The sequence below is a fragment of the Etheostoma spectabile genome, chromosome 2, assembly GCF_008692095.1.
Source record: "Etheostoma spectabile isolate EspeVRDwgs_2016 chromosome 2, UIUC_Espe_1.0, whole genome shotgun sequence".
NCBI lineage: Eukaryota > Metazoa > Chordata > Actinopteri > Perciformes > Percidae > Etheostoma > Etheostoma spectabile.
The window spans coordinates 30155450-30179400 of NC_045734.1; the positions used below are offsets into that span (position 1 = coordinate 30155450).

At 40.4% G+C, this 23951-nt stretch overlaps 1 protein-coding gene across 1 annotated transcript in view; it reads left to right on the forward strand.

Moving 5' to 3' along the window:
- tenm3 (teneurin transmembrane protein 3) overlaps positions 1–23951 on the forward strand; it is a 257341-nt gene that overhangs the window by 79237 nt on the left and 154153 nt on the right. The window contains 1 exon segment of the mRNA XM_032528287.1: positions 4588–4785. Coding sequence (XP_032384178.1) covers positions 4588–4785 — 198 coding nt within the window.

Below are 23951 nucleotides of genomic sequence, written 5' to 3' on the forward strand. Positions count from 1 at the left end.
CTCCAACGTTTTGAATCTGTCTGTGTAAATATTTGAAATATTTGAAATTATATATTTATTGATATTGAAAGAGAGAGGGAGGGGCTGGTTCGTCTCAGAAAGCAGCTACGTTTACAAGAATTTGTCAAATTTTAAGACAAGTGGCAAACTAAAATAAACAGATTTTTTTTAGTTTGTCATAATTCGCAATAAGCTGAGCTAGCGTACTGTGCTAGTTCAAACAGAACAGCCATGGATGAGAGCAGATTCAAATATGGCTTCCTACATGTCTACATGTGTATGCCTGTTGAACATGTGTATTGATAAAGCATTGCATTATTTACTCATAAAGTTTTTTTTGCACTTATTTACAGTAGTGTGTGTGTGTGTGGGGGGGGGGAATGAAGCATGAAGCAGAGCAGGGGAGAGGCTGCAGCATGATGATAAAATCAAGTCTTAGCCCCGGGCCATTTGCAATACCAGGTTTCAGTACCCATTCCTAAATAAAATACTTTTTCTTATTCATCACATTTCAGGAAGTCTTGTGTTGTCAATGTGTTCATCGCACATGTTTGCATCGCGATGGCAGTTAAAATACATTTTATCAGTCTGCACTAAAAACTAAAAATACCTTGTCGCTTGTAGGCAGACTGTTTCTTATACACTCTCATCCGGTTTTACACTTCCTCGTGTAGTTTGTGTGTTTACTAGCTCTTTTCTGTAAGAGTGTTTAGGATCCGTGTGTGTTTACGTGTGCATATGTCCCATCTAAAATGGGGTTAGTATGTAGTGATGCATCCCTGTGCATGTGTAGCAGTGTGTGTGTGTGTGTGTGTGTGTGTGTGTGTGTGTGTGTGTGTGTGGTGTGTGTGTGTGTGTGTGTGTCCTTTAGGCAATACTGGCTATTCAAGCTGGACTAGAGTACACTAGACTTGGATCTGAATCCAACCCCTTTGGCACAACAAACACCACCACTCTCTGTAGGAATAAACCAGTAAATGATGGATTTATTACCTACTCTCTGACACACACATACACGCACACACACACACACACACACACACTCGCTGCAGTAATTGCTTCATGCGTTGTATGATTATGTGAAAACTAAGATCCTCATTTGTCTTTTCTTGGCGCTGGCGGAGACTTTATCCTGGCTGAGACCTTGAACGACTACATGTGTAACTCCTCCTCTGTGTGGGAACTCCTGGCTGCCAGATGCCTTTGGTTTGGTTTGGTTGTTGACCATAGCACATAGTAATCCATTTACTCTTTCGCGAGGAAGCACTTTCCTGTAATCTGCTTTTAGTTTCAAAGACTAGACCGTCAGAAACTTTCTTGTGCATAGACAATATAAAAAATACTCTTTGTAGCAATGATTTTGAAACAACTTGGTGACATAAAAACATAATAAAAATAATTTTTCCATTAAAGATAAGCTTTGCAAATATTGAAAGGGAAGGGAGAAGGCATTATACTGTCCATTCACCATACTAGGGAGAATATTCAGTTTTTCAGTCGCACCCATCTGTTCGGAACGAGTGCAAGAAAAAAAAGGCCTCTAATCATGACAATAATGTGTTTATCTGTTCCTTGTTGACAGATAAGTCTGTTGATATCTATATTATATATACTTTTCGTTATTGTCAACAATCCCATGTGCAGAGCCAAAACAGCAGTGAATGTATCTACTAACAAGTTTTGTGTGTGGTGTGTGTGTGTGTGTGTGTGTGTGTGTGTGTGTGTGTGTGTGTGTGTGTGTGTGTGTGTGTGTGTGTGTGTGTGTGTGTGTGTGTGTGTGTGTGTCAGAGCCTGCTATCTTCTTCCTCTGTGCCAGGAAGAAGATAGCATCACTTGTAAAAACCCATCAGTGAGCCACACTGTTGCACTGGTGACATGTTCCTTCATTACCATGAACACACACACTTTAGTTTGTTTGGACTTAACCCCACACACACCGTCTTGCCGCCAAAATACTCCCTAGAGGACCACATGTGGTTTGATCCACTGCTGAAAATGGTCCCTAACAAATGCCCTATTTCCTCTAGATTGAGCAATGTTTGATGAAAACAAGAGAGCCTTGCTGCTTTAGGAAATATGTGTTTGACAAAACAAAAGTGTGTACTTTATGTTTGACCTGTTTTTAAAGATTATTTTCTTCAGCAGGAAAGAATGGAATACATGTGTTTAGGGTTAACAAGTGGTCATTGTGGAACAAGGAGGATGTTTCTTCAGATTTTTCTTACATGGATTTTAATATGGTTTGGGATTGCAAATGGCAATGTTCTTGTACAGAAGCTTCTGCTTGTTAATATTCTGCAGGCATCAGTGAAATATTAAATAGTTCAAATTTGAAATCAAATTCAGGTGTGTACAATAATGATGCACTATTCATGGTTTGCTCTAAGTATTAATCAGGGTGAAAAAGACTCCAAGCTGTCTTTTGTCAGACAGATTAATAAAGCTGCCCAAGGAAATCAAGAATTTTTATATTGTAGTATGAATCTAACTAAAATGCAGGCGTACTTGTTTAGAAACAGATTAAAATGTCTCAGGAGGATAAATCCAGGTGGAGGACTTTGCATAGACAACCAGTGCAGTGCACAAGTATGTAGTCAAACCAGTGGACCGTATCTGCTGTTTATTATTGGCCACATGTTGCTCTAATCCTATGTTGTTCCTGTTTCCCAAGCAAACATCACTGGACTGTTTCTTTCCCATCCACAACATGACTCTGAGAGAGAGAGGGTGAGAGATGGGTATTTAATAGAAAATTCCAAAACATTAGATTTTCTATCTTCGTGAAAGAACAAGAAAACAAGCCATTCTAGTAAATATTTAAATAGCAACTTGTACCATGTTATTTTGGACTTGTTTGCACCAACCTGCTAAACTTTGCTGTACTTTAAGCCTAAAAAGTGCCAAACCCCAAATGCATGTAATAATTGGATACAGGATAGCTGGGAGGGACAACACTGGCTGTATGTTTGATATTTCTTCAATGTGTGTTTTTCTCAACTCATGCATGGGAAAGCAGTAGATATAGAGTGGGTGATGTTCTGACCATTTGGTTATTCCTTTAAAAAAAAGAAATACAACAGATGTATTTGTGTTTTAGAGAGAAAATGACAGAGCTGCTTGGTGCATTCTCAGCATAGAAAGGCTCAGCCAAACAAGATTGCAATTATTCTCCTGCAAATAATCCAACATTGATTTTGTATTTCAATTCATCCCTCCTTGCTTGCAAATGTGAGAGATCAAGAGATTTAGAAAGACATTTTTATCTGTTAAGCCAGCCCCCATGGCAAGTGCTGTTAATGAAATGTGTTTGTTCTTTTCAACAACTAATTACATTCTTTTGGGCTAGCACATTTGTATGGAATTCAAGGCTGTACAGAGTTATCTGTCTGGACTAAACACACACAGAGAAACTCCCAATCACAAATATGCAAACAGAGAGCTGGGCCTTTTAACATTCAGAAGACACTAAATGCCAAGGTTACCACATCGATACACAATTGATTTTGTGCACTCTTTTTGTGAGTCTGGTCTCACACAGGCACAACATATAGCCAACACTGCGTGATGCACACACTGACGCCTCAACCTCAAAAAACCTGAAGCCAGTTCTCTCTACCCTTTAAATGCAAGGGATAACGAGTAGGGTTGGGTCCCAAAACCCAGTGCCAATATGTACGTGTGTGTGTGTGTGTCTGTGTGTGTGTGTGTGTGTGTGTGTGTGTGTGTGTGTGTGTGAGTCTACTGGATCTACCTAATGAATGAGAACGCAGGCAACAGAAATATTGTGCACTTCATGCTAGTTAACATTACACTTAGCATGAGGTAATGTTAACCTACTGTTAGCTAGCAGCTGGCTTAAATACGGTTAAAATGCTGAAAGCTAAACGTACTAACGTGTTGCTGTATTTCACTGGAAAAGATTCCAACCCCGAGACGTACGACAGCCTGCAGCTAAAGACACAGAGTAGACTAGCAACACCACTGTCGGAGTCAGAGTTGTCAGAGAAACAACACTGACGGGACTTAGTTGTGCGTTCAAGTGCACCTCGTAAGTTGATGGTGTATTCAATGTTGTTGTAAAGTACTGTTCTGCCATCTAGTGGCTCTTCTTCAATTCACTGGTGAAATTATGTTTTTTTATATTTGACTTTTTGGCCTTAGCAATAAACAAGCTGTTCTTACCTACTTTTTGTTTAGTTTTAAAAGTCTCGTATTAGCATCAGAAAAAAACCCAACCAGTACCCAACCGATTTATGAGGGACGAGGATGATGGATAGGTTAAAGACTGCAGGACTTCCCCCAGGCTCGGAGTCTTGAATAAATAGTGTTTGTGCAGGTTGATGGAAGCAGCTTGGAGTGTTGGTGCTGTCTTTGTGACGCCATTTGGCAATGCCAACCCAGGAATTCTCTTTCAGTTCCTGCAGCTCCATCAGTCTTGTACCACAGCCTCGTCACACCATCACCATGCTTCATTGCTCACTCATGTATTTTTTCAAGATTTTTGGTTGCTGTTGTTGTTGCTTTTTCCATTATCCATTATTCACATTCATCGTTCCTTTTTTTTTTTTGGGTTGTGTTCTTTTATAGGTTCTCCAATGCCCTCCCCCTCCTGTCCATCATCTGTCATTGACCAATCACATCCACAATCAGCCAATCCGCATGGCAACCAGTTGTTAGGCGACGTGGCTGAGCCAGACTCAGAGGAAGAGGAAGAAGAGGAGGAGGAGGAGGAGGAGGAAGGAGAAGAGGAGTATGCAGCCAGATTGTACTTACCTGTAACACATGGTAAAAGAACTTTACTTTGTTTCGTTAGCAACCTTTTTAGAGACTACTTCATTTGTTTTGGTAATCTGAACTGGAATTTGACTGATTTATTGGGTTGAAATGTCACATTATACCCCCAGTATACAAAAAAGTATCTGCTTTGTGACATTTATATTGAATTATATTTTTATTAACATTTTACATTTTAACATGAAAGATGAACATTGTAATCTTTCCTTCCATCCTAAAAAAAAAAGAGGGTTTGTCTGCAAAAATTAGTCAAATCCTAGTCCATTGTAAAAGACTGGTTATTATTATCCGTGTGTATTTGGACTTGCCGCAGGAGATGCTTGGCTGCATGGGTGTTAACATGCTCTGAATACTCAGATTCCTGCTTATAATAGTCTATCAGGTATTAGGTAGTCTATGTCCACTACGTTCCACTTCCGGGATTGATCCGTTCCACCACATTTTAACTTTTTTCAGCCGGATGGCCGTTACCTTCCGCTTTCTTTGTGTTGTAATTTTAAACTCTTAAACAACTTTTGAACGTACACATGTTCCACCAAAACGAGTTCCTTCCCAAGACTATTTTGCAGAGGCACTGTGGTTCTGTCTGTTGCTTAGCGCAGCTCATAACGATTGGGATTGTTTTATAGCAATGTCAATTAATCAGAGCACGTTTTTCTCCCTTCCCGGAATGCTGTGTGGACTAGCCAGACCCACTTTGGCAGCGCTGTGGAGGAAGGTCTGACAAAATGAGACTAGGTACTAGGTAGCCAAAGAAGACAATTGGTCTTTAATGAAGTAGGTCAGTAATGGTTATGTTGTGAGACAGACATAACCTAACCAGGTCAATTCAATGCATTCGACTTCCACTCCACTTAGTCCCGGGCCCGTTTGTAATACCAGGACTCCCTCACGTCCTTTCTGGTTGTTGTCTATTGCTGACTCTACCATATATGAGCTGTGGCTGTTTTTTATGTTGCTTGCTTATGATAAACGTTGAGATCACTCTTAGCACTTGGAAAGCAGCGCATATTTGAGGTTTGAACTTCTGATTAATTCCAGTGTGCAGCCAATGGTTGTCCTCATGCGATCAGCCAGTCTTGGTGGGAGTCACACCACTTTCTCCAACTCTTTCCAACCTTTCCTTCCTTTCATGTCTGTGTCTGTGTCTGTGTCTTATCACACTAAACCCTGACATTTGATCTACTCTTGGACGGCAACTGAGAGATGTTAACACAAAAGAGACCAATTATGTTAGGGAGTACAAGGGAAGGTCAGCAATATGTGAATTAAGAAAGATAAAAATATAACTGTGACAGTTTGATTTTCAGTATTTATTAGTTTGTACAAAATGTGGGTCTGGAAAAACTTATGCGAGGCCTTTTGAAAGCGGAGCATTTAGAAAGCGAAACAGCTGTTTAGAAAGTGACACATTTTGGCTGTAGGAGGAGCCATGACCAAGTCTTGTTCTCCAAGTCTGCCTGCCGTTTTTATATAGCTTGTTGTTCTTTTGAATGTATTAAGGCTATGACTACCCACACAGACTCAGCAGGGGGGAATGATGTCATCATTCACATGTTGAATAAAATGAACTTGGCTTTCCTGAACTGCAGAGGCCAAGTATAATGTTTCCCTAACTAAACACTGTGTTTTTGTGTGAACATTTTTATTAACTTCATTGATTAATATTTAGCAAAACTTGGCTTTTAGTGGGTCTTCATGTGATAAACGCATTGTTTTGAAAGTGTTTGTGTTTCATTTGGCCTAGTTGGAGTTTCTCTTGCCAGACCCTTCTCCACAGCGCTGCGCAGGAGGGTCTGGCTAGTTCACACAGCATTCCTGTATGGGAGAAAAGCGTGCTCTGGTTTATTGGCATTTTTGTAAACCAATCACAATCGTCTTGTACAGAGCCACGGTGCCTCTGTGAAATCGCCTCAGGAAGGAACTTGTTTTGGTGGAACATGTGTACGTTCAAAAGTAGTTTTAGTCGTGCAACAGGAAACTCTGATTGGACAGATAGTCTAGCTAGCTGTCTGGATTTACCCTGCAGAGATCTGAGGAGCAGGTAACCATAGGCCTCAGAAATCCACCGAAGTTTTGAACGCCAACACAAAGAAAGAGGACACAGGTCATCCGGCCAAAAAGATTAACATCCGGCAGAATTTCCTGCGGCAACGGATCAATCCCGGAAGTGGAATGTTGTGGCTATAGACTTGCCTAATTGTAGATCAGTTGATTTGGACAGACAGCTGTTTTGATAGTATGATGCTGGATCATAATGAAACCAGTATGGGTCACTAAAGAACAAAGTGCTGGGACATTGTGGAAAGTCTCCACTGTGTTGGACTAGTAGAAGTCCTACACAAAGCTTCAGAGGCTTGATCAGATTTGGCTAGATCAAGATTTTTGGGGTGATTAGGGGAGTTCTTTAAAATTCAGGTCAAATAAAGCTACTTTCTTTTGCTCAATAACGCTCTAAACAGACGATTCTAAATGAGTGCAGTGTGCAGACCATGTATTTTTTTCTTGTTGACAGAGTTGATGCACCAAGGTTAGACAGCTGCCATTTTTGATCGCAGTCCAACCATAAGAGCTTATTTAATCAGGTCTGCTCCTGGTATCTTTCCACATGGCAAATATTAGGCTGCAAAAGTTGAAGATGAAACCCTAGTCTGGCTGTTTGAACCACTGGGACCACAGGGGCCAAGTTTAGTTCAAATCAGAGTGCTGATCTGAGACCTGTGTGCCTGTGGTGGTTGACAAGCACCAGATGCAGAGTCATGTTGGCTGGCCGATGACCCTGGATGAGTCTTCTTAAAGTCAGGAGTTTGATAGGAAACAGACTGTGATGGCTTGAAGAAAGGAACTTAGACAACCACAATTAGAGTCAGACTTCATTAAGAGAGGGGGCATGAAAGAGAGAATACAGAGGGAGGAGCTTTCAAAGGAAGGAGTGTGAGAAAAAGAAAGACAGCTGCAAGGAGTGATGGAAATAGAGAGACAGACAGACGTCTCCTCATATATACATATATACATTGCCATCTAAACATAATCAGAAACAGCTCTGAAATAGGGTCTTGAAATGACTAAAAGGTTGTGCATGCATGGCTGTTTGTGGATTTGTGTGTGGTCCTCTTTTCCCAAAGCAGTCCCAGCCTGACCTAACCAACCAATGTTCAGCCAAACATCTAAAATATCACTCTCACCACTTCCTGCACTTTTAGACATGCTTTTCTTCCCTTATCCGCTCATATCACTGTGTCCTTTCCTCGGCTTCTCGTTTCTTTGTACCAGTGATTTTGCAGGAAGTCAAACACTGAAGCAAAGTAAACGAGAGGCCTTTAGCTTGCATAAACGAATGCAGAGACCCATTTCTTTTAAACTCCTTATTTACAGGAGGATGCAGGGAGAGAGGAGAGAGAGAATCTAGGCTTTTCTTTTTTCTTTTAAAATTTGAATGAATGTAAGTCACCTAACGCTGCGTAAAAATGACGTGCTGCAGCAAAAACTACACCTGTTTAAAATGTAATGCACATGCTGTCTTCCTGCTGCTGATGGCTAACTCTACGCAGTCTTACAACAGGTTTGAGTTTCTTTTTTTTCATATATAGAGAGGTTGGGGCACGACCATCTAATCACATTTTGCTTTGTGGCCCGAGCAAATGAAAACACAAGTAAACATAGCCTGAGGGGTGCTGTTGGGTATTGCACTTATTGGGTGAGCCCTTGTTTTTGGGATTAAAGCATAAAACATGGAAACATCCTCAGAAAAGTACATTAATTGCCTTTAAATATGGATATCCCCTGCACTTGAATAAGAATTTATTAGACCAATCTAATGTGGTAAACAGTTTATTTTTTTACAGTTTTGGCAATTCATTAAAAAACATACAGTTGGCTGTGATAGTCACATACTGTACATACTGCATGGGTGCTTGCATATCAAAGCTAGTGTTGAAACTGACACACCCATTTAAGAGTGTAAATGAAAGGTATGCAGATGTGTTGCTGCTGTTTGAGCTAAGCAGAACTTAAACTTTAAGAAGAAATATGACAGTGCTATATCTATCTATTGGTGTCTCCATGCAGTGGGAGTCTGAGTCTGAGCTGGGATGTTTATCTCCCTCTCTGTCATTCACGCACACAACACACAATGGTTACAATGCAGGCTGAACAGTGAGCCCCCCCCTTCCTTTAGAGTATACCACAAGGTGGGATACAGAAACTGTATTTTTTGTATATTATTCACAGTGCTGTCTCAAGCCTCAAGGCCTCCTCTTGCATTCTCCTTGTTTCCAACAGCACCGCTGTTAGTCTGGGGGACACAACTGTATTCACTTTGACAGGAAAATCCCAAGATGGATCATAAACAAACCTGTGAAAGCATTGTTGATCACTAGAGCTCGTAGTCCTCACAGTTTTCACTCTGAATTGGTTCCCAACCCATTATTTCAATCCATTTCGGTCTCTTTCTTTGTCTAATTATTTATGAGTCACAAAATCAAAGTCTTTCATGATCCTGAAAACTACACCCGCAAGGTCCGGGTCATGTTGCCACAGGACTTCTATTCTGATTTACCGTGACTTATTATAATTACCATTTCCTTAGCATATGTAAGCATAAGTCATCTGATCTTAGACTGTCTGATTTGTATTTACCCAGATGTCGTATATTAGAATTGTAAAAGACTGGAGGGTACGCTTATGTAATGTGGAGAAGGCTTACAAACAACAATTGGCAATCAAGTCAAAATTTTCCATTAAAAGACAAACAAAGACAGGATATTAATTCATTCATGTTTCTGATATGATCAACATGCCTCATTAGATTCAGTTTAGGTTAATGTTAACTAGCAAGGTGATATTAATTAATTCTAGAAGATACACTTTAAGTCAGAGATCTTCAACAGGGGGTAGCTGCAGGGGGGGTTGATGTCTGAAGATGTACATTACATACATGAATCCAACCTATTAGTAGTAAAGATATATTTGTTTTAATGGACACTACTATTGATGATGGCCTTACTGGCCTACAGCTAAGTTTGACATTAGGTACTCATCCACAGATACAGTTTAGCTTAAGGATTTACTGTGCCACATTTTTAGCATTAAAATATGATGTATAACTATATGAAGATGACAGAAAAATATATATTTAAAAGCTATAATATGCACCTTGAAAAGGTATGTAAAAAGGCTTTAGGCTGCCCTACATGTGATTGTAGGTCCTGTTTCATTTGCAACTCCATTTTATTATATACAGTAAGGGAGTCCCTGCTCTGTCTCTCTATTAGCTAAGGGGTCCTTGGCCCAACACACATTGAAGACCACTGCTTTAAGTAATGAGACAAACTGCACCCAATCTCTCCTCCAATTAAAAGCCAGTATCAGCTCCGTAAACTGTTTTAACCCAGCAGTGACATTACTTTGTAGACATGTGAACAAAGACGGTGTAATAGCTCGCCACTCCTCAACTCTCCCTGAGTGAAAAGACGCCAACACCCCTCCACCGTCCAGCCTTTAGATGCCTCAGAGACGCCAAGGCTATCAGCTCCAAGCGGAAAAACAACAGAAAACAGACAAGTTTCTTTGCAAACAGGGGGGATGACGCCAAGGCTTATTGACGACGTCTATACTGAAAGCAAAAGGGAGGTCAGACCGAGGCGGAGAGACAAACACGAATAACACTTAGTGCTTTTTACTTTGGGACCCAGTAGGCAATTCTCTTCAACACCAGAACTAATCAATGAACCACTGCATACGAGAGAGGAAGGCCAGAGAGAGACAGAGAGAGAGAGAGAAGAAGAGAGAAAAAAAGATATTTCTCCTCAACACCAGATCTAATCAATGATAGTGATGGGAGGAAGGGATGGAGAGTAGGAAGAGGAAAAGAAAGAAAGAAAGGATCCGTCTTGACATGAGAAAGAATCAATGAGATTTCGATGGAGGATAGAAGCAGAGAGAGGGGTCAAATGGCAGAAAAGTTATTTGAAAGAAAATTGTAAGGGAAGAGAGAGTCAATCATTGATCAGGCTAATGAACCTCAGGCTAGTGGCTGGTGGCCGGTATTAAAGCCAAATACACACAAATGGAAAAAGGCACAAACACACAGCTCATGTCTGAGGCTGATTGCAGAATGGAGTCACTTAAGTAAATCAAAATGTTGTAGCAGACTCCATACAAGGAGACAGAGAGACGCAGGCAAAGAGATGGAGTGGAGGGGTGTGTATGTGCGTTTGTGGGTGTGTGTGTGTGTGTGTGTGACAGCCAGTGCGTTGTCCTGACTATGAAATGAGACGCAGATGGAAGAATATTGTATACTTAATATTTTTATACTACAACCCAGCGTCAGAGTTCAAGCCAGTTTGTATGTTATGTTTGACTGAAAGGTCTTGATTTGGTTTTGATTGGTCCTAATCCTTGGTGCAAAAGCTATTATTGTTTTTCAGCTTAGCTTTCAGAGATTTGCAAGGATTAATTGGGAATGTTGGGTTGTTTTCAACGTGAGTATTTTGCTAGGTCACATTATATTAGTCTGACATTGCCTGAACGTCCTCCACAGCGCTGCAAAGGAGGGTCTGGCTGGTCCACACGGCATTCTGGGATGGGAGAAGAATGTGCCCTGGTTTATTGGCGCTGCAAAATAGCCTCAGGAAGAAACTTCAATGTGCAAAGGTGGCTGTATTACAACCAAACCGATAAATCTGGTCGGGCCGATATTATTAGGCATTTTCCAAACTATTGGAATCGGCATTCATAATGGCCAATAACTGAATATTAAAAAAATAGGTATAAACGGACTAAACATCCTTCAACCATGTTATGAGTCTTGCCGTTTGTCTGCCAAAGGGCGCTCTAAAATGTCCCTGTTGGCAACTCTTGATTTTTTTTGTTATTGTGTTTTTGTTCAAAGGACTTTAAGTTTCATATCTTAAGTTTATATTTGTATACATTTTATTTATTAGACCTTTAATATATTTTGATATTCCTCTGTTCTGTTGTGACAATAAAACAAACATTATAAGGTTATTTTAGTGAGGACTCATAAATAACTACAAATAACTAATGTGAAGGACATGTTTTTATGTTTTGTTACGCATTTCTGGATATTTAAAAAATATATATGTATTTCGGCTGATATGTTTCGATATTGGATTTGGAAATCACCAAATATTTGTTTCGATATTGGCCTTAAAAATCCTTTCTCAGTCAGGCTCTATTTAGAACTACAAATGAGACTAACATGCAACTTATATTGCAGCAAATCAGCTTTTGTGTTATTGGCACCAGTCTTTTGGGGTTTCCGTTATGAGGAAGTGCAAGTTTAGTGATACTTCTCAGCTCAGTTGATGTTTTGATCAAGGTCCTAATTTCATTCATAATGGTCTTAAAACGTTCTTGTCTTAAATTTGAATGGTGAAACCTAAAGAAACTCTCGAAAATGTTTTTTTATAAAAGAATGCTGCTGCTGCAAAAAAAGGGCAATCAAGGGAAAGTTTTTGGTGTCCTTGACAAAATATGTCTCGAATTTGTAACCTGATGCCAACATCTGCTACAGCATGTTTTAAGGTAGGGTGCTGAATAAATAATACTGCCAACCAATCAAATATAAATGGAGATAATATCCCTCTCATTAATGTCCCTCTTACGTTCATGATGTATTTTCCAGATGTTACTTCTTTATCGTTTCAAAGCGCTTTTATACGTATAAATACCTCATTCCAGGGCAACGTTGGCTTTGCTTCCGCTGTGAGGATTAGTGGGTTGAAACCACAGACTGGGCCCAAGGACGCCAATTTACTCACATCTGCTGAATGAGCAGAGAGCATACGTACGCATGCACAGTATACACTTGGTACGCATTGGCAGAGTATGAAGCAGGCGTTAGCCTTAACCATCTTGCCATTGCATGTGTCAGTTAAAAATGTCATATTGGAGCCAGAATAAATGGAAGCATGACCAGTGTATACTTATGTCATTTTTTATCTTTTCAATGCATTTGGTCTCCTTGTCAGTTAGCCTGCAACTCAGGAGTTATTGACCAACAACTCACTGTTCCCAGGGTCAGATTGGAAGGCCTGCTGTCATCTGTCTGGAAGAGGTCTCATTGCTATGAAATATAATAGGACAAACCTGCCACCACACACCTGAACAATTCTTTTTCTATAAATTACTACTAGTCAACACAGTAAAAGCTCCTTGCTAGGTTTCTTTTTAAAGGAAAATCCCTAACTTAGTTATTGAAAGCAGTCTTCTTTTTCTTTTGATGATTTGCCAACAGGCCACCAAACCTAAATGACAATATTATTTATTGTCCTCCAAATGACCCCATGAAGCAGGGGCAAAGCCACTTGGCTTTTGATGTTGTCAATCACTTTTTTGCCTTCATTTTTTGTGAGAATTGGGCTTCTGTTTAGTGACATTTCTTTAAACCAATCACAATGGTCATGTGCAAAATAGCCTCAGGAAGGAACTTGTTTTGGTGGAACATGTGTATGTTCAAAGGTTGTTTTTATCATACAACAGAAAACTCCGATTGGACAGATAGTCTAGCTAGCTGTCTGGATTTACCCTGCAGAGATCTGAGGACCAGGTAACCATAGTCCTCAGATTGGACAGATAGTCTAGCTAGCTGTCTGGATTTACCCTGCAGAGATCTGAGGACCAGGTAACCATAGTCCTCAGATTGGACAGATAGTCTAGCTAGCTGTCTGGATTTACCCTGCAGAGATCTGAGGACCAGGTAACCATAGTCCTCAGCAATCCACCAGAGGTTAGAAGTACGACACAAAGTAGGCATAAGGTAAAAAAGGACATACGGCGGAATGTCTGGCAGCACCAAAGCAATCCCAGATGTGATATAGATAAAGATTAGGTTGTTTTAAGCTGTTTGAAGACACATCTTAGGTAAAACCATTTTGATTTGAATGGGTACCACGTCCTCTCTCTAAGCATCACCCTCCAGACAAGCTTCTGTTTTAGCCCTTGTGCTCATGTTAAAACTCTAATGATAGCAAAATGGCCAGTATGTGTGCTCCGTCCAGCAATTTTCATAGAGTGAACCTTGCAGCCGTAAGGGACTCAATGGACTCTTAGTGTGGTTTTATTGAGATTCAATGGTATGTTAGTACACTGGCAATATGTTTCATATAAAACCAACGCAATAAAGCCAATTTGATTTTGAAAGTGGTTGGGAGAGCAAAACAAGTGAATGTGATGGAAATATGGAAACAAAGAGTAGGACATACGTTCAAAAAAAGTCCTGGTGGCTGTGTGGACAAAAAAAGGATAGAAAACAGATGAAAGAGTTAAGTAGAAAAAGCAAAGGAAGACCCTGTGGCTTTGAGGAACACTGTCTTCCATATTAACGACTTGGCCAGAGCTAGAGTAAAAGAACTGATAGAGATAGAGAGAGAGAGAGAGAGAGAGCGACAGGGCACCGAGAGCTGACTTGGCAGGAGAAAATGAATGAGAGAATGAGGGCGAGAGAGAGAGGGAGGGAAGGGAGGGTGGATGAGGGGTCAATAGACTGGTGCTACAATAAGGAGCGAGAAATGTGGAGGACTGATGAGAGGCTCTGAAAAGGCTGCAGCTGCCTATACTAAATAACCGAGTGGAGGAGAGGAAAGGAAAGTAAGAGGAGGTCAGATGAAGAGGATGGCTGGAGTAGGAGGGAGGCGATGGGAGAGAAATATGGAGGGTGAGAAAGAAAAGATGGAAACGATGGAAGGGAGAAGGGAGAGGAAGTTTCTCCTTTATTTTGTCCAAATCAAGGAGAGGAAATGGACAGATATTGATGCTTTATCTCTCTACTTCCTCCTTTTATTAATCTTTTGTCTTTGTAATAACCAGTGATATAACCATCACTAACACTTTCCCTATCTTCAGGGAAGTCCCTTCCTTCTCTTTGCTTCTCCATTCCCACCCAAATGAGCTTTACTAGCAGTGTGATTCCTACCAGACCCAACAAGACTTTAAACAGACTTTGAAAAGACTAATGTCTGACACCATCTCACATCTAACATTAAAGACTCATATAAAGACTGGGGATCTGGCAGAGTCACAAATTGCAAGACTACAACTAGATTTGTTTTGAAAAATGTAACCAAGCTAGCTAGCTACTGCTAGCCTTAGCTGGTAACTTGAGTGGAAGTCTGCAAATGTTCTGTTCTCCCGTACATACAGATGAATGTCTCCTGTACCCGGAGGTCTGCGTTCATCTGACGGTTAAACTTCAGAAGGGTTGGAAATCGGCAACTTTCCCCTTTGGCGTTGAGTTATTTGAGCCTCATGTTTAGTTAGATATCAATATTGTTCTACGAATAAATGTATAAATAAAACATTAAAGGGACCACTTTTAGCAGATAGGTTTTTGGATGGAAATGTTGAATGTGACTTACAAGTTACAGAGAGGTAGCTGTTTTTGGATTGCATTGAGAACTCTATCACCCATAAAGCCAGTGCGCTGATCTGTTTCTAGGAAGACATGGTGAGAGCAGAGGTCCAGCTGTTATTGTTCCAGGTTTCTTTGGAAGGATTACCTCACACTTTGCTTTGCAAGGATATAGTATTACATTTCATTCCTAACAGGACCAAGTGTAATTGCCCAGAAAGGTGACCTCTGTGCCATGTTTCTCTTCTCTGTGATGAGTCACACAGAGGAGAAAAGGCTACAAACAGCACAGACATTTGACTCAGATGTACAGAACTGACACCAACTTAAGCTTGGCTTGTTTGTTATGTTTCTGGCACCCCACACACTCGACAGGACTCAGTCATTCTGAGCTAGACGCATGGTAATCATGGTGCAATTCGCTACTAAAATATACAAATATCAGCCTAGATTAAAATACAGCATTTTAATCAGAGAATTGGGTCAATACAGCTGTAGTGAATCTGAGGTCTACTTTAATTTATTTAAATGATATTATTATTTAAAAAAAATATGGTTGTGTTTTTTCCTTTTAGGAAATTGCAATATTTGTGTGATATTTTATTATGTAACGTCCAGGAAACTGCTGCAATGTCTTGTCTCATTGTTCATGTTATGTCACTTTCCTTTCATGTCATAATTCCTAATTTGGAGGGTTCTTGTGAGGAGGTCATGGTTCAGAAAATCTCAAATAGAAACTGAAAGTTACCAACCCGTTCATCCTCAGAGACAATGGTAGAAAGTACCATGTAGTACATAGTATGTAGTATGTATTATGGAAAGAAAACCCCAAATGCCAATCATCCGTATTTTACTTTAATGTGTGGAAAGTTCCAAATCACTGATTGCTGTGTGGAAAAGAAGTTAGCAATCTCTATGATAGCACCAGAAACACATGTCATACAAAGTGGCCCCGCTTTCTTTCGCTTTATAAAATGTAGACTACTGTTGCTTAAATTCCATGCAGAGCTCCCGTCCCAGGGCTGCTTGTGTCTAAGAGGATTACTGGGATGCTAACGCTGGCATTAAAGTGGTCTCTGAGTACTAACCGTCAGTCTTGGCCGACCTGTTGTAGAAAGACTGTGACGGAATACCCTTTCCTCTCCCATTCTCTCCTCACCTTCTTTGCTGCATCCCATTATGTTTTGATTTCATGCTTTCTCTTCCTCTCTTCCTTCTCCTTTCACTTTGCCTTAATACCTTCACGTGTGTCACTTTTTGTTTCTTTCTCCTGGTCTTCACTTGTCCTTTGCCTCCCTCCTTTCCCCCTCTCTCTTTCTCACCATGTCTCTTTTTTTCGTTAAAAGGTGATGTTGTATTGTCAGATGCAGTGGCCATGAAAACCAATTTTACAGCACAGGAGTTACTGGGGAGAAGTGGGGAGAAAGAGCACACACACATGCGCTAGCACCCATTTGTATGTGAGGCCCCCTATTTACTCCACTTTATGCATAGCAAAATATGGATTTTAATGTTCTGAATATGGAGTGCATCCCCTTAAGCAGATGCCCTAATAACTGACTGGAATGGGATTTGTTTCTGTTGGCTAAATAGCAGAATTATGGATTTAGTCATTTGTTTATTTTAGTGTAAACCAACACCAGTGATGTTTCGTGTCAGCATCAGCAATCAAACTTCTTTTCATTACCACTCTCATACACAGTGTTATATTTCTAGCCTCGTCTGGAGAGAAACATCAGCATTTGGCTAACACAAAGCTCGTCTGCAGATGACCCGAGTGCCGGTTCATATTCTTAGCTGAGGTTCAGAGCTCTCTCTTTGTGCTAGACACACACATGGTACTTTGGCTTCATCAATTCAGGTTTTGCAATTCATCCTGTTGACAGTGAAGGTATTGGAGGGTCTCACAGCTCTCAGGGAGTTACTAGTCCAATCCCTTGTTTTCTTGCCCCCTTTTCAAGACCATATTGTACTTCCAATGTGCTGTTTGTAGTCAAACTAATACGGCCCGGTTGTAAGGTACCTCTTATGAAATGTAGTTCAAGGTGGTCAAAGTGCACTGAGTTAAAAAGACAGCCAGGAAGATGAGACAAAACAATACAAGAGGTGGCTGTGGCACAGGTCATAGAGCAGAAGGTTGGTGGTTTGATCCAGGGGCCTGCAATCCCATGTCAAGTGTTCTTGGGCAAGACAAGTAACCCTGAATTGCTGTAAAAATAAATTATATCTGATGAGCAGGTGGCACCTTGTACGGCAGCCTTGGCCCCAGTGTATGAATGTGTGTGAATGGTGAATGTTTTTTCTACTATGTAAAAGCTCTATATAAATACAGTCGATTTTCAAAAATGCAATCAAAAGACAGAGTCGAACAATAAAAGTAAAGATCAAGCATCCACAGGCTAGGCTTTTTTTAAACTTTTTTTATATCTTCAGAGAGAGTGGTCCAGACTTTTAAAGCATAGTTCATGAACGCGTCACTTCTTCCTGACCAATGGGCCAGCAGCACCGGAGGAGCTGAGGCCTCTGGAAGGGCTGATGACTACTAGAGAATCAGCACTAAAGGCCAGCCCTAATTCGTTAAAGCTACATTGTTCAAGAATTTCTCCCCATCTAGCGGTGAAATTGTATATGTCTATTACTTTGTTGCCCCTCCCATTCTAAATGCATTTTAACTCCTATGGTGGCCGAGCGTGAAATCAGCGTCTGTGAGAGTTTAGTTTTACGTTATTTTGGTAGCTATCAGGTTCCCAGACATATGCAAGCTAATGTTAGTAAAGTATTGCTATAATAGTAGCACTAATAGTAAGTGCTGTTATTATTCTGTATATTGTACGTGATTAATAGTGTGAGGCGATGTTTACAGCGTAGGAGAGAAACAACGGAGGTCTGTGTTTTTAATACATTTCTCTGAGCAGTATGAACAATGTCAATGAAACCGAAATGATCTCTTAGTATCTCCATGGTTACACGGAGCTGTTCTAGCTGTAGCTAGTCCGTGTTACAACTGCATGACGTGAGTTGTCTGCCATGGAAATCACCACACATATAATTACGTTTATGTTACAAGGTAGACAATCCTTTTTCATCATTGACACAAGGAAAATTATCCTAGACGTCGTTCTAGCGTTATGTACAACCAGGCTATAGTTAGACAAGCAACTGTAAAACTTTGAATTTACACAAATAGGCAAATTTACCTTTAGAGAAGAAAGCAGGCAACTTTGACGTCCCTTTTAAAATCCTTGTTCCTTATGAGCATCTTGGAAAAGCCAATCCAATATTTACCTTGGTCTTGTGGCTTTGCCTGTCGTGTCATCATTTTATTTAGCTTTTTTTCTCTGTTTCATATCCTGGAGAATTTGTGTGATTCTGTAGCTGCAACCGGCTTTCCAATCTTCTCCCCCTCCCTCCCTGCCATTCGTCACGCTTCCACTGAGTGTAAAAGCACAAAATGCGGAGGTATGACTTTGTCCATCTTTGGCTAATGTAGTTTAAAGATGGAGGCGCAACATGGCAGAGTACGTAGGAGGCATGAGCACATATTTGTGAAAGAACAAAAAGGGGTTTGCTAAGAATCAACTCAAAAAGTCACACAATGGAGCTTCAAGAGCTCTAAAATACAAAGTGACCTAGAGCAGTTTAGCCAGAATAAGATGATATACTCCCTTCTTTTTTTGTCTGGGTGGAAATTTCTGAATAGGCTGAGGAAGACCATCAATCAGAGACTTACACAAGTCCAGTCTGCTTGGTAAAAGGATATTAGTTTAATATGGTAGTGTAATTAGTCTGCCAGTATATTTTACAACTAAAAGAGGAATAAAGGCAATCATATCGGGCGTGTATCTGTTACATTAGTTCACTTCCAGGGGTCTAAGTCCTGTGTATGTTTGAGCCATCTACCACCCCCCCCCCCCAACCTGTCACCTTAAAGGTGTACTATGAGTTCTTGCATGGTTTCAGAGCGATTTCATTTTTTTCTCAAATTGTAGGCATCTATCCTGGATCCGCTAGCTGCCGGCCCCCTGAATACACTGTGAAAAAGCTGGCTGCCCCCCCTGAATACACTGTGAAAAAGCTGGCTGCCGGCCCCCTGAATACACTGTGAAAAAGCTGGCTGCCGGCCCCCTGAATACACTGTGAAAAAGCTGGCTGCCGGCCCCCAGAGTACACTGTGAAAAAGCTGGCTGCCGGCCCCCAGAGTACACTGTGAAAAAGCCCGGTCTCGGGAGACAGCACAGGGGTCGTAAACGTCAAACAAACACTAGGGGCACAGGATAGGCACCAAAATAATAGAATGTTACTAGAATGTAGAATGTTACTTTAGTTTCAAATTTAGAGACGCCAAAGTAACTTCTTGTGGTCGTGTTTGATGCAAACAGCACTAGAAGCAACGTGATGTCATGTTTTGCTGGTGCAGTGCATTATGCCTCATGAACGAGACAAGTCTGAGTGGTAATTTCAGTCAGCTAGACACAATCCATGGCAACTCATTTTGCAAAATGTCTAGACCTGACCTTACTTAACAAGATTTATCTGCTGTATTGCCTTTTACTAAAACATTTTTATTGAGCACATTGATTACATGGCAATATGTCTGTGTGCGGATTAGTATGTGCTCTGTACCTTTTATTTGTGGGAACAAAACTGTAAGCTTCTTGCACAGTGTTTTACCTTTGAAAACAGCAAACACAGCCCACGCTCTCTGCAATTTGGCATTGGCTAGAAACATTTGTAATATGATTAGTATTTCTGATCTGTGTTGCAGTGTAATACTGCGCCTGTCTCAATAGAATTGGAATGATCCCACCTAAAACATCTCTGCGCCCTCTGTCTCTCTTTCCCTGTGTTTTAATTTCTATCCTTTTTCCTGGTGTGGGTCATTGAGCAGAGAGGGGCACTCTCCACCTACATGCCCCACAAAGGCAGCCTGTGGCTGGGGAGAGAGGCCTTCCTTACTCCCCTCTCCTTGCTGGGAGTCCAGAGGTGGAATGAGTTTTTACGCTTCAAAAACCACAAGTCTTAACACTTCTACTGACCTCTTTTACTGTGTCGATGAGCCTTTTTCTTTTCCCAGGATCTGTTCTCTATTAGTTTTTGTTCTCCTCGAAATCTCTCATTCCTACCCTCCCTCTCTTACCTCTCGCTGTTCCTCTCTTTCAGTCCACATTGTTCTCTGTCCACCTCATCTAAACTCTGTTGACCATTGTTGTTGCTTCCGAAACTTTTAATTGACTTCTTGTGTCACCTCCTGTTCTTTCTGTATCCTCTTTTTGTCTCACTTTGTTCAATTTACTTTCAACAGTGATGGAGTTTAACACCAACCCTGACCCTTCAGTTGACCTCTAAAAAAAAAGCAAGAAAAATAGCAACAATTCAAACACAACTTTTCAGAACAGAAGTTCTCCATCGCTCTGTATTTTAAAGACTGTGCATCGGACGTACATTGTGCTGTAAACTATCTTATTTTTTAGCTACTTTTTGGACTGTACACCAAATTCAGTCAAGAACAAGAACAAAACCTTGGAAACACTAACAAGGGAAATGTATAATATTTAACTTGGTTTATGAGAGAGAGAGAGAGAGAGAGAAAGAGAGAGAGAGAGAGAAAGTAAAGTAAAGAGAGAGAAAGAGAAAGAGACTGGGAAGTTAGTTATGCAGAGGGAGAATAAGTCTTGTAAAAGAACAGAGAGAGTGATTGACATAGAGACATCCATACATGGAGACAGAGAGTCATAGTGAAGCTAGCTCTGTCTTTGATAAATAACCTCTTCCCTCAACCTCACTGCTCCACTGAGATGGCAAATAACTGTGTACACACCAGTCCATCACACTGAGAGAACTGTGTGTGTGTGTGTGTGTGTGTGTGTGTGTGTGTGTGTGTATTTTGGAGTACTAAGATCCTAACCTGAGGGTTCACACATTTGTTGCAAAACATTTGTCCTGTCATATTGTTACTACAACATGGTCACTGTGTACACACAGAGCAGTTCCGGGAGGAATACAAAACCATAACGTAGGTTTTCTGTTCCTTTTCTTCTTCTTCTTCTTCTTCTTCTTCTTCTTTCTCAAATGTCCTGTCAGCTCATCTTGCAGTATGTGTCTTCACTTGTTAATTCAAGCACACAGCAGAGGCCCTCTGGGAGGTAATTAAGCAATGAGACGGAGTGAGACCATCTGATTTGGGCACTGTTGTGCTGTGGTATACCTATGACTAAAGGCAGAGTGCCTATAGAGCAACCATTGGACACCACAGTTAGATAATCATCTCATACTCAGATAAAGGTTTCCCCAGTGGGACATCATTTTCATAAGACTGACATATAAAAGCATGCTGGTAGTCATCTGTTCCAAGACACCTCTAGGTGGAATGACATTACACGCTAGGAAGACAAGGTTCATTTAGATCCGAAATGTATTCTAGTGTAAGGAATGTTTTCTGATCAGTGTCCATTACAGTCCAGACAGTCCTGATGTCCCTGCAGCATTTCTTTTGTTTTATTTTCATCCCACAGACGTATGAATATGTTCTGATCTAGTTAGTTATGTTCCAGTATTGGCATCACCAGTGTTAAGTTGTTTGATATTGTTTGGTGACAAAATGTCTGAACATTGACATCAAATAAAATGAATGGCAAATATGGCTTTTATCATGTTTAATCAATGATATTCCTAGACAGATACTTGTGTGTTCTAATCAAGAAATTGGACCCCTGAAGTAGCAGGGTCCACTTTTTCCCCACACTGTGATTTGTTGTGGAGAGCTTACACAGAAGGCTGCAGCCGCTCCACAACAGTGTTAGTTTGTCTTTTATAAGAGGACATATTTTGCTGTTTGACCCGGAGTCTGTATAATAGTTTGATGCTCCCCATGCAACAACATTTTAATAATTTGCATGGATTTTACTTAAACTAAGGGAGTTGGAATTAATTTTAAAATACCCTCTGTTAATGGATTTTGTTCTAAATTACTCTTGGTGGACGTGACCTGCGTATGTGTGTGTGTGTGTGTGTGTGTGTGTGTGTGTGTGTGTGTGTGTGTGTGTGTGTGTGTGTGTGTGTGGTGTGTGTGTGTGTGTGCGTGCCATGATCACAGTGTTAACAATATCTGTTCCAGCTGCCTATTGTTCAAAACTTTAACAAAAAAGGCCCATTGCCAAAGAGTTTACAAAAAATAAATGTGAAGATAAAGTAACATTTAATTGATGTAAAAGCAGTACCCTCAATTGTACATCTGACAAATGCATAAATAATTAAATAACTAATTAACTTTGGCCTGCTGCAAGTATGTTGTATTGTATTTGCTAGATGATATTATAGAAAACTATGTCACACTGCATCGGACAGTATTTCCTCTATACTGTGGCATCAGCGCCATTGGCAAATGTCAGAATTTTCATTTTTTTCCAAAATGTTTTATTTTTTAAATGAGAAACTTTGTTAAATTCATTGAGCTTGCATTCTTGCTATCAGATCCTTTATTTGCTGTGGAGCCCACAGTGCTATTCTCCCCCTTTGTAAGACATAGGAGATCCATTCAGATGGCCCCAGTTTTCTTTATTTTACAGTGCACTGTGAAATACATTGGAATTTTATTTTATTGAATTGAATTGTATTTTACAGTGCACTACGAGGAGAAATCGAAAGCTCCCATACAGATGAAGGAACTGGCTTTCCTTAACACACAATTTCATCTCTTATCACTCCACCAATTTCATTGGTCTGGTCATTGATTTGCATAGCTTTATCTGTACTTCTTCAGGGTCTGTTGCCTTCTCCTTCTCTTCACCCTCATCTTTTTTCTGGATCTGGGTTTTTTCTTTCTAACGTGTATTGACGGAAAGGAAAGGAAAGGTGTGTGTGTGTGTCTGCGTGTGTGAGTATATGTGACCAGATTGCTTATTGTCCTGCAGGGATTGGGACTTGGCTGTAATAGACAGTTGTGTGCCTTATTTTCCTTATTCCAGCCCAAGGAGGATTTAACAATAGACTGTTTCCTCCCTGGTGATTATTTTAGAGCATGGGGAAATTGATTTGAACTGAAGTAACTTACAATGTGTCCTATCGTATAGTAGTTATTTAAACTATATGGGAAAGTGATATTGAGTTTATAGTAAGAAATCAAATCATGTCCATTCGTCTCACAGACCTAATTTATAGTTACACAAATATATCTTCCGTGACAGAGCTGCAGGGGAGGAAGAAACTATTTTAATGACCATGTGAGTGGGTTCAGTAGGTAGAACCAGACCACCACAGGGTGTCGTAGTGCAAGTCATGTTTGACGTGTAAAGATGAACCTGTGGCCGTGATTTTCACAATGCTGTGTTTTTCTTGCAATTGAATGTTTTATTGACTTTGTCCTCAACAAATGCACCTCCTAATTCACTACAGATCAATGTCTCATCCTTATACAGGACGGGTAATTATTGAGCTGAACTACTACCTGTGCGTTTTATCGATAACTTGTTTAGTTCTTGTTAGAAACTGTATGAGTTATGACAATGGAAGCAATGACCAATAACTGCCGTGACGCAATAGAGGAAGATCTTGGATGTAAATCACACAAGAGACTATTCAGAGCCTATGTCTATTTTGTTTATGGCAAATGACAATTAATGACTTATGTCATACTCCAGGGGTCATTTTCACAAAGCTCCTGAAGGCTATAAGTAGCTCTTTACTGACTGATATAGGAAAAATCCTAAAAATAACAGCTGTGTCAGCTCTATTTTTAAAACTTCCAGAAGTTTTGAAGGGTAGTTCACGAAACAGAACAGTTCTGTCT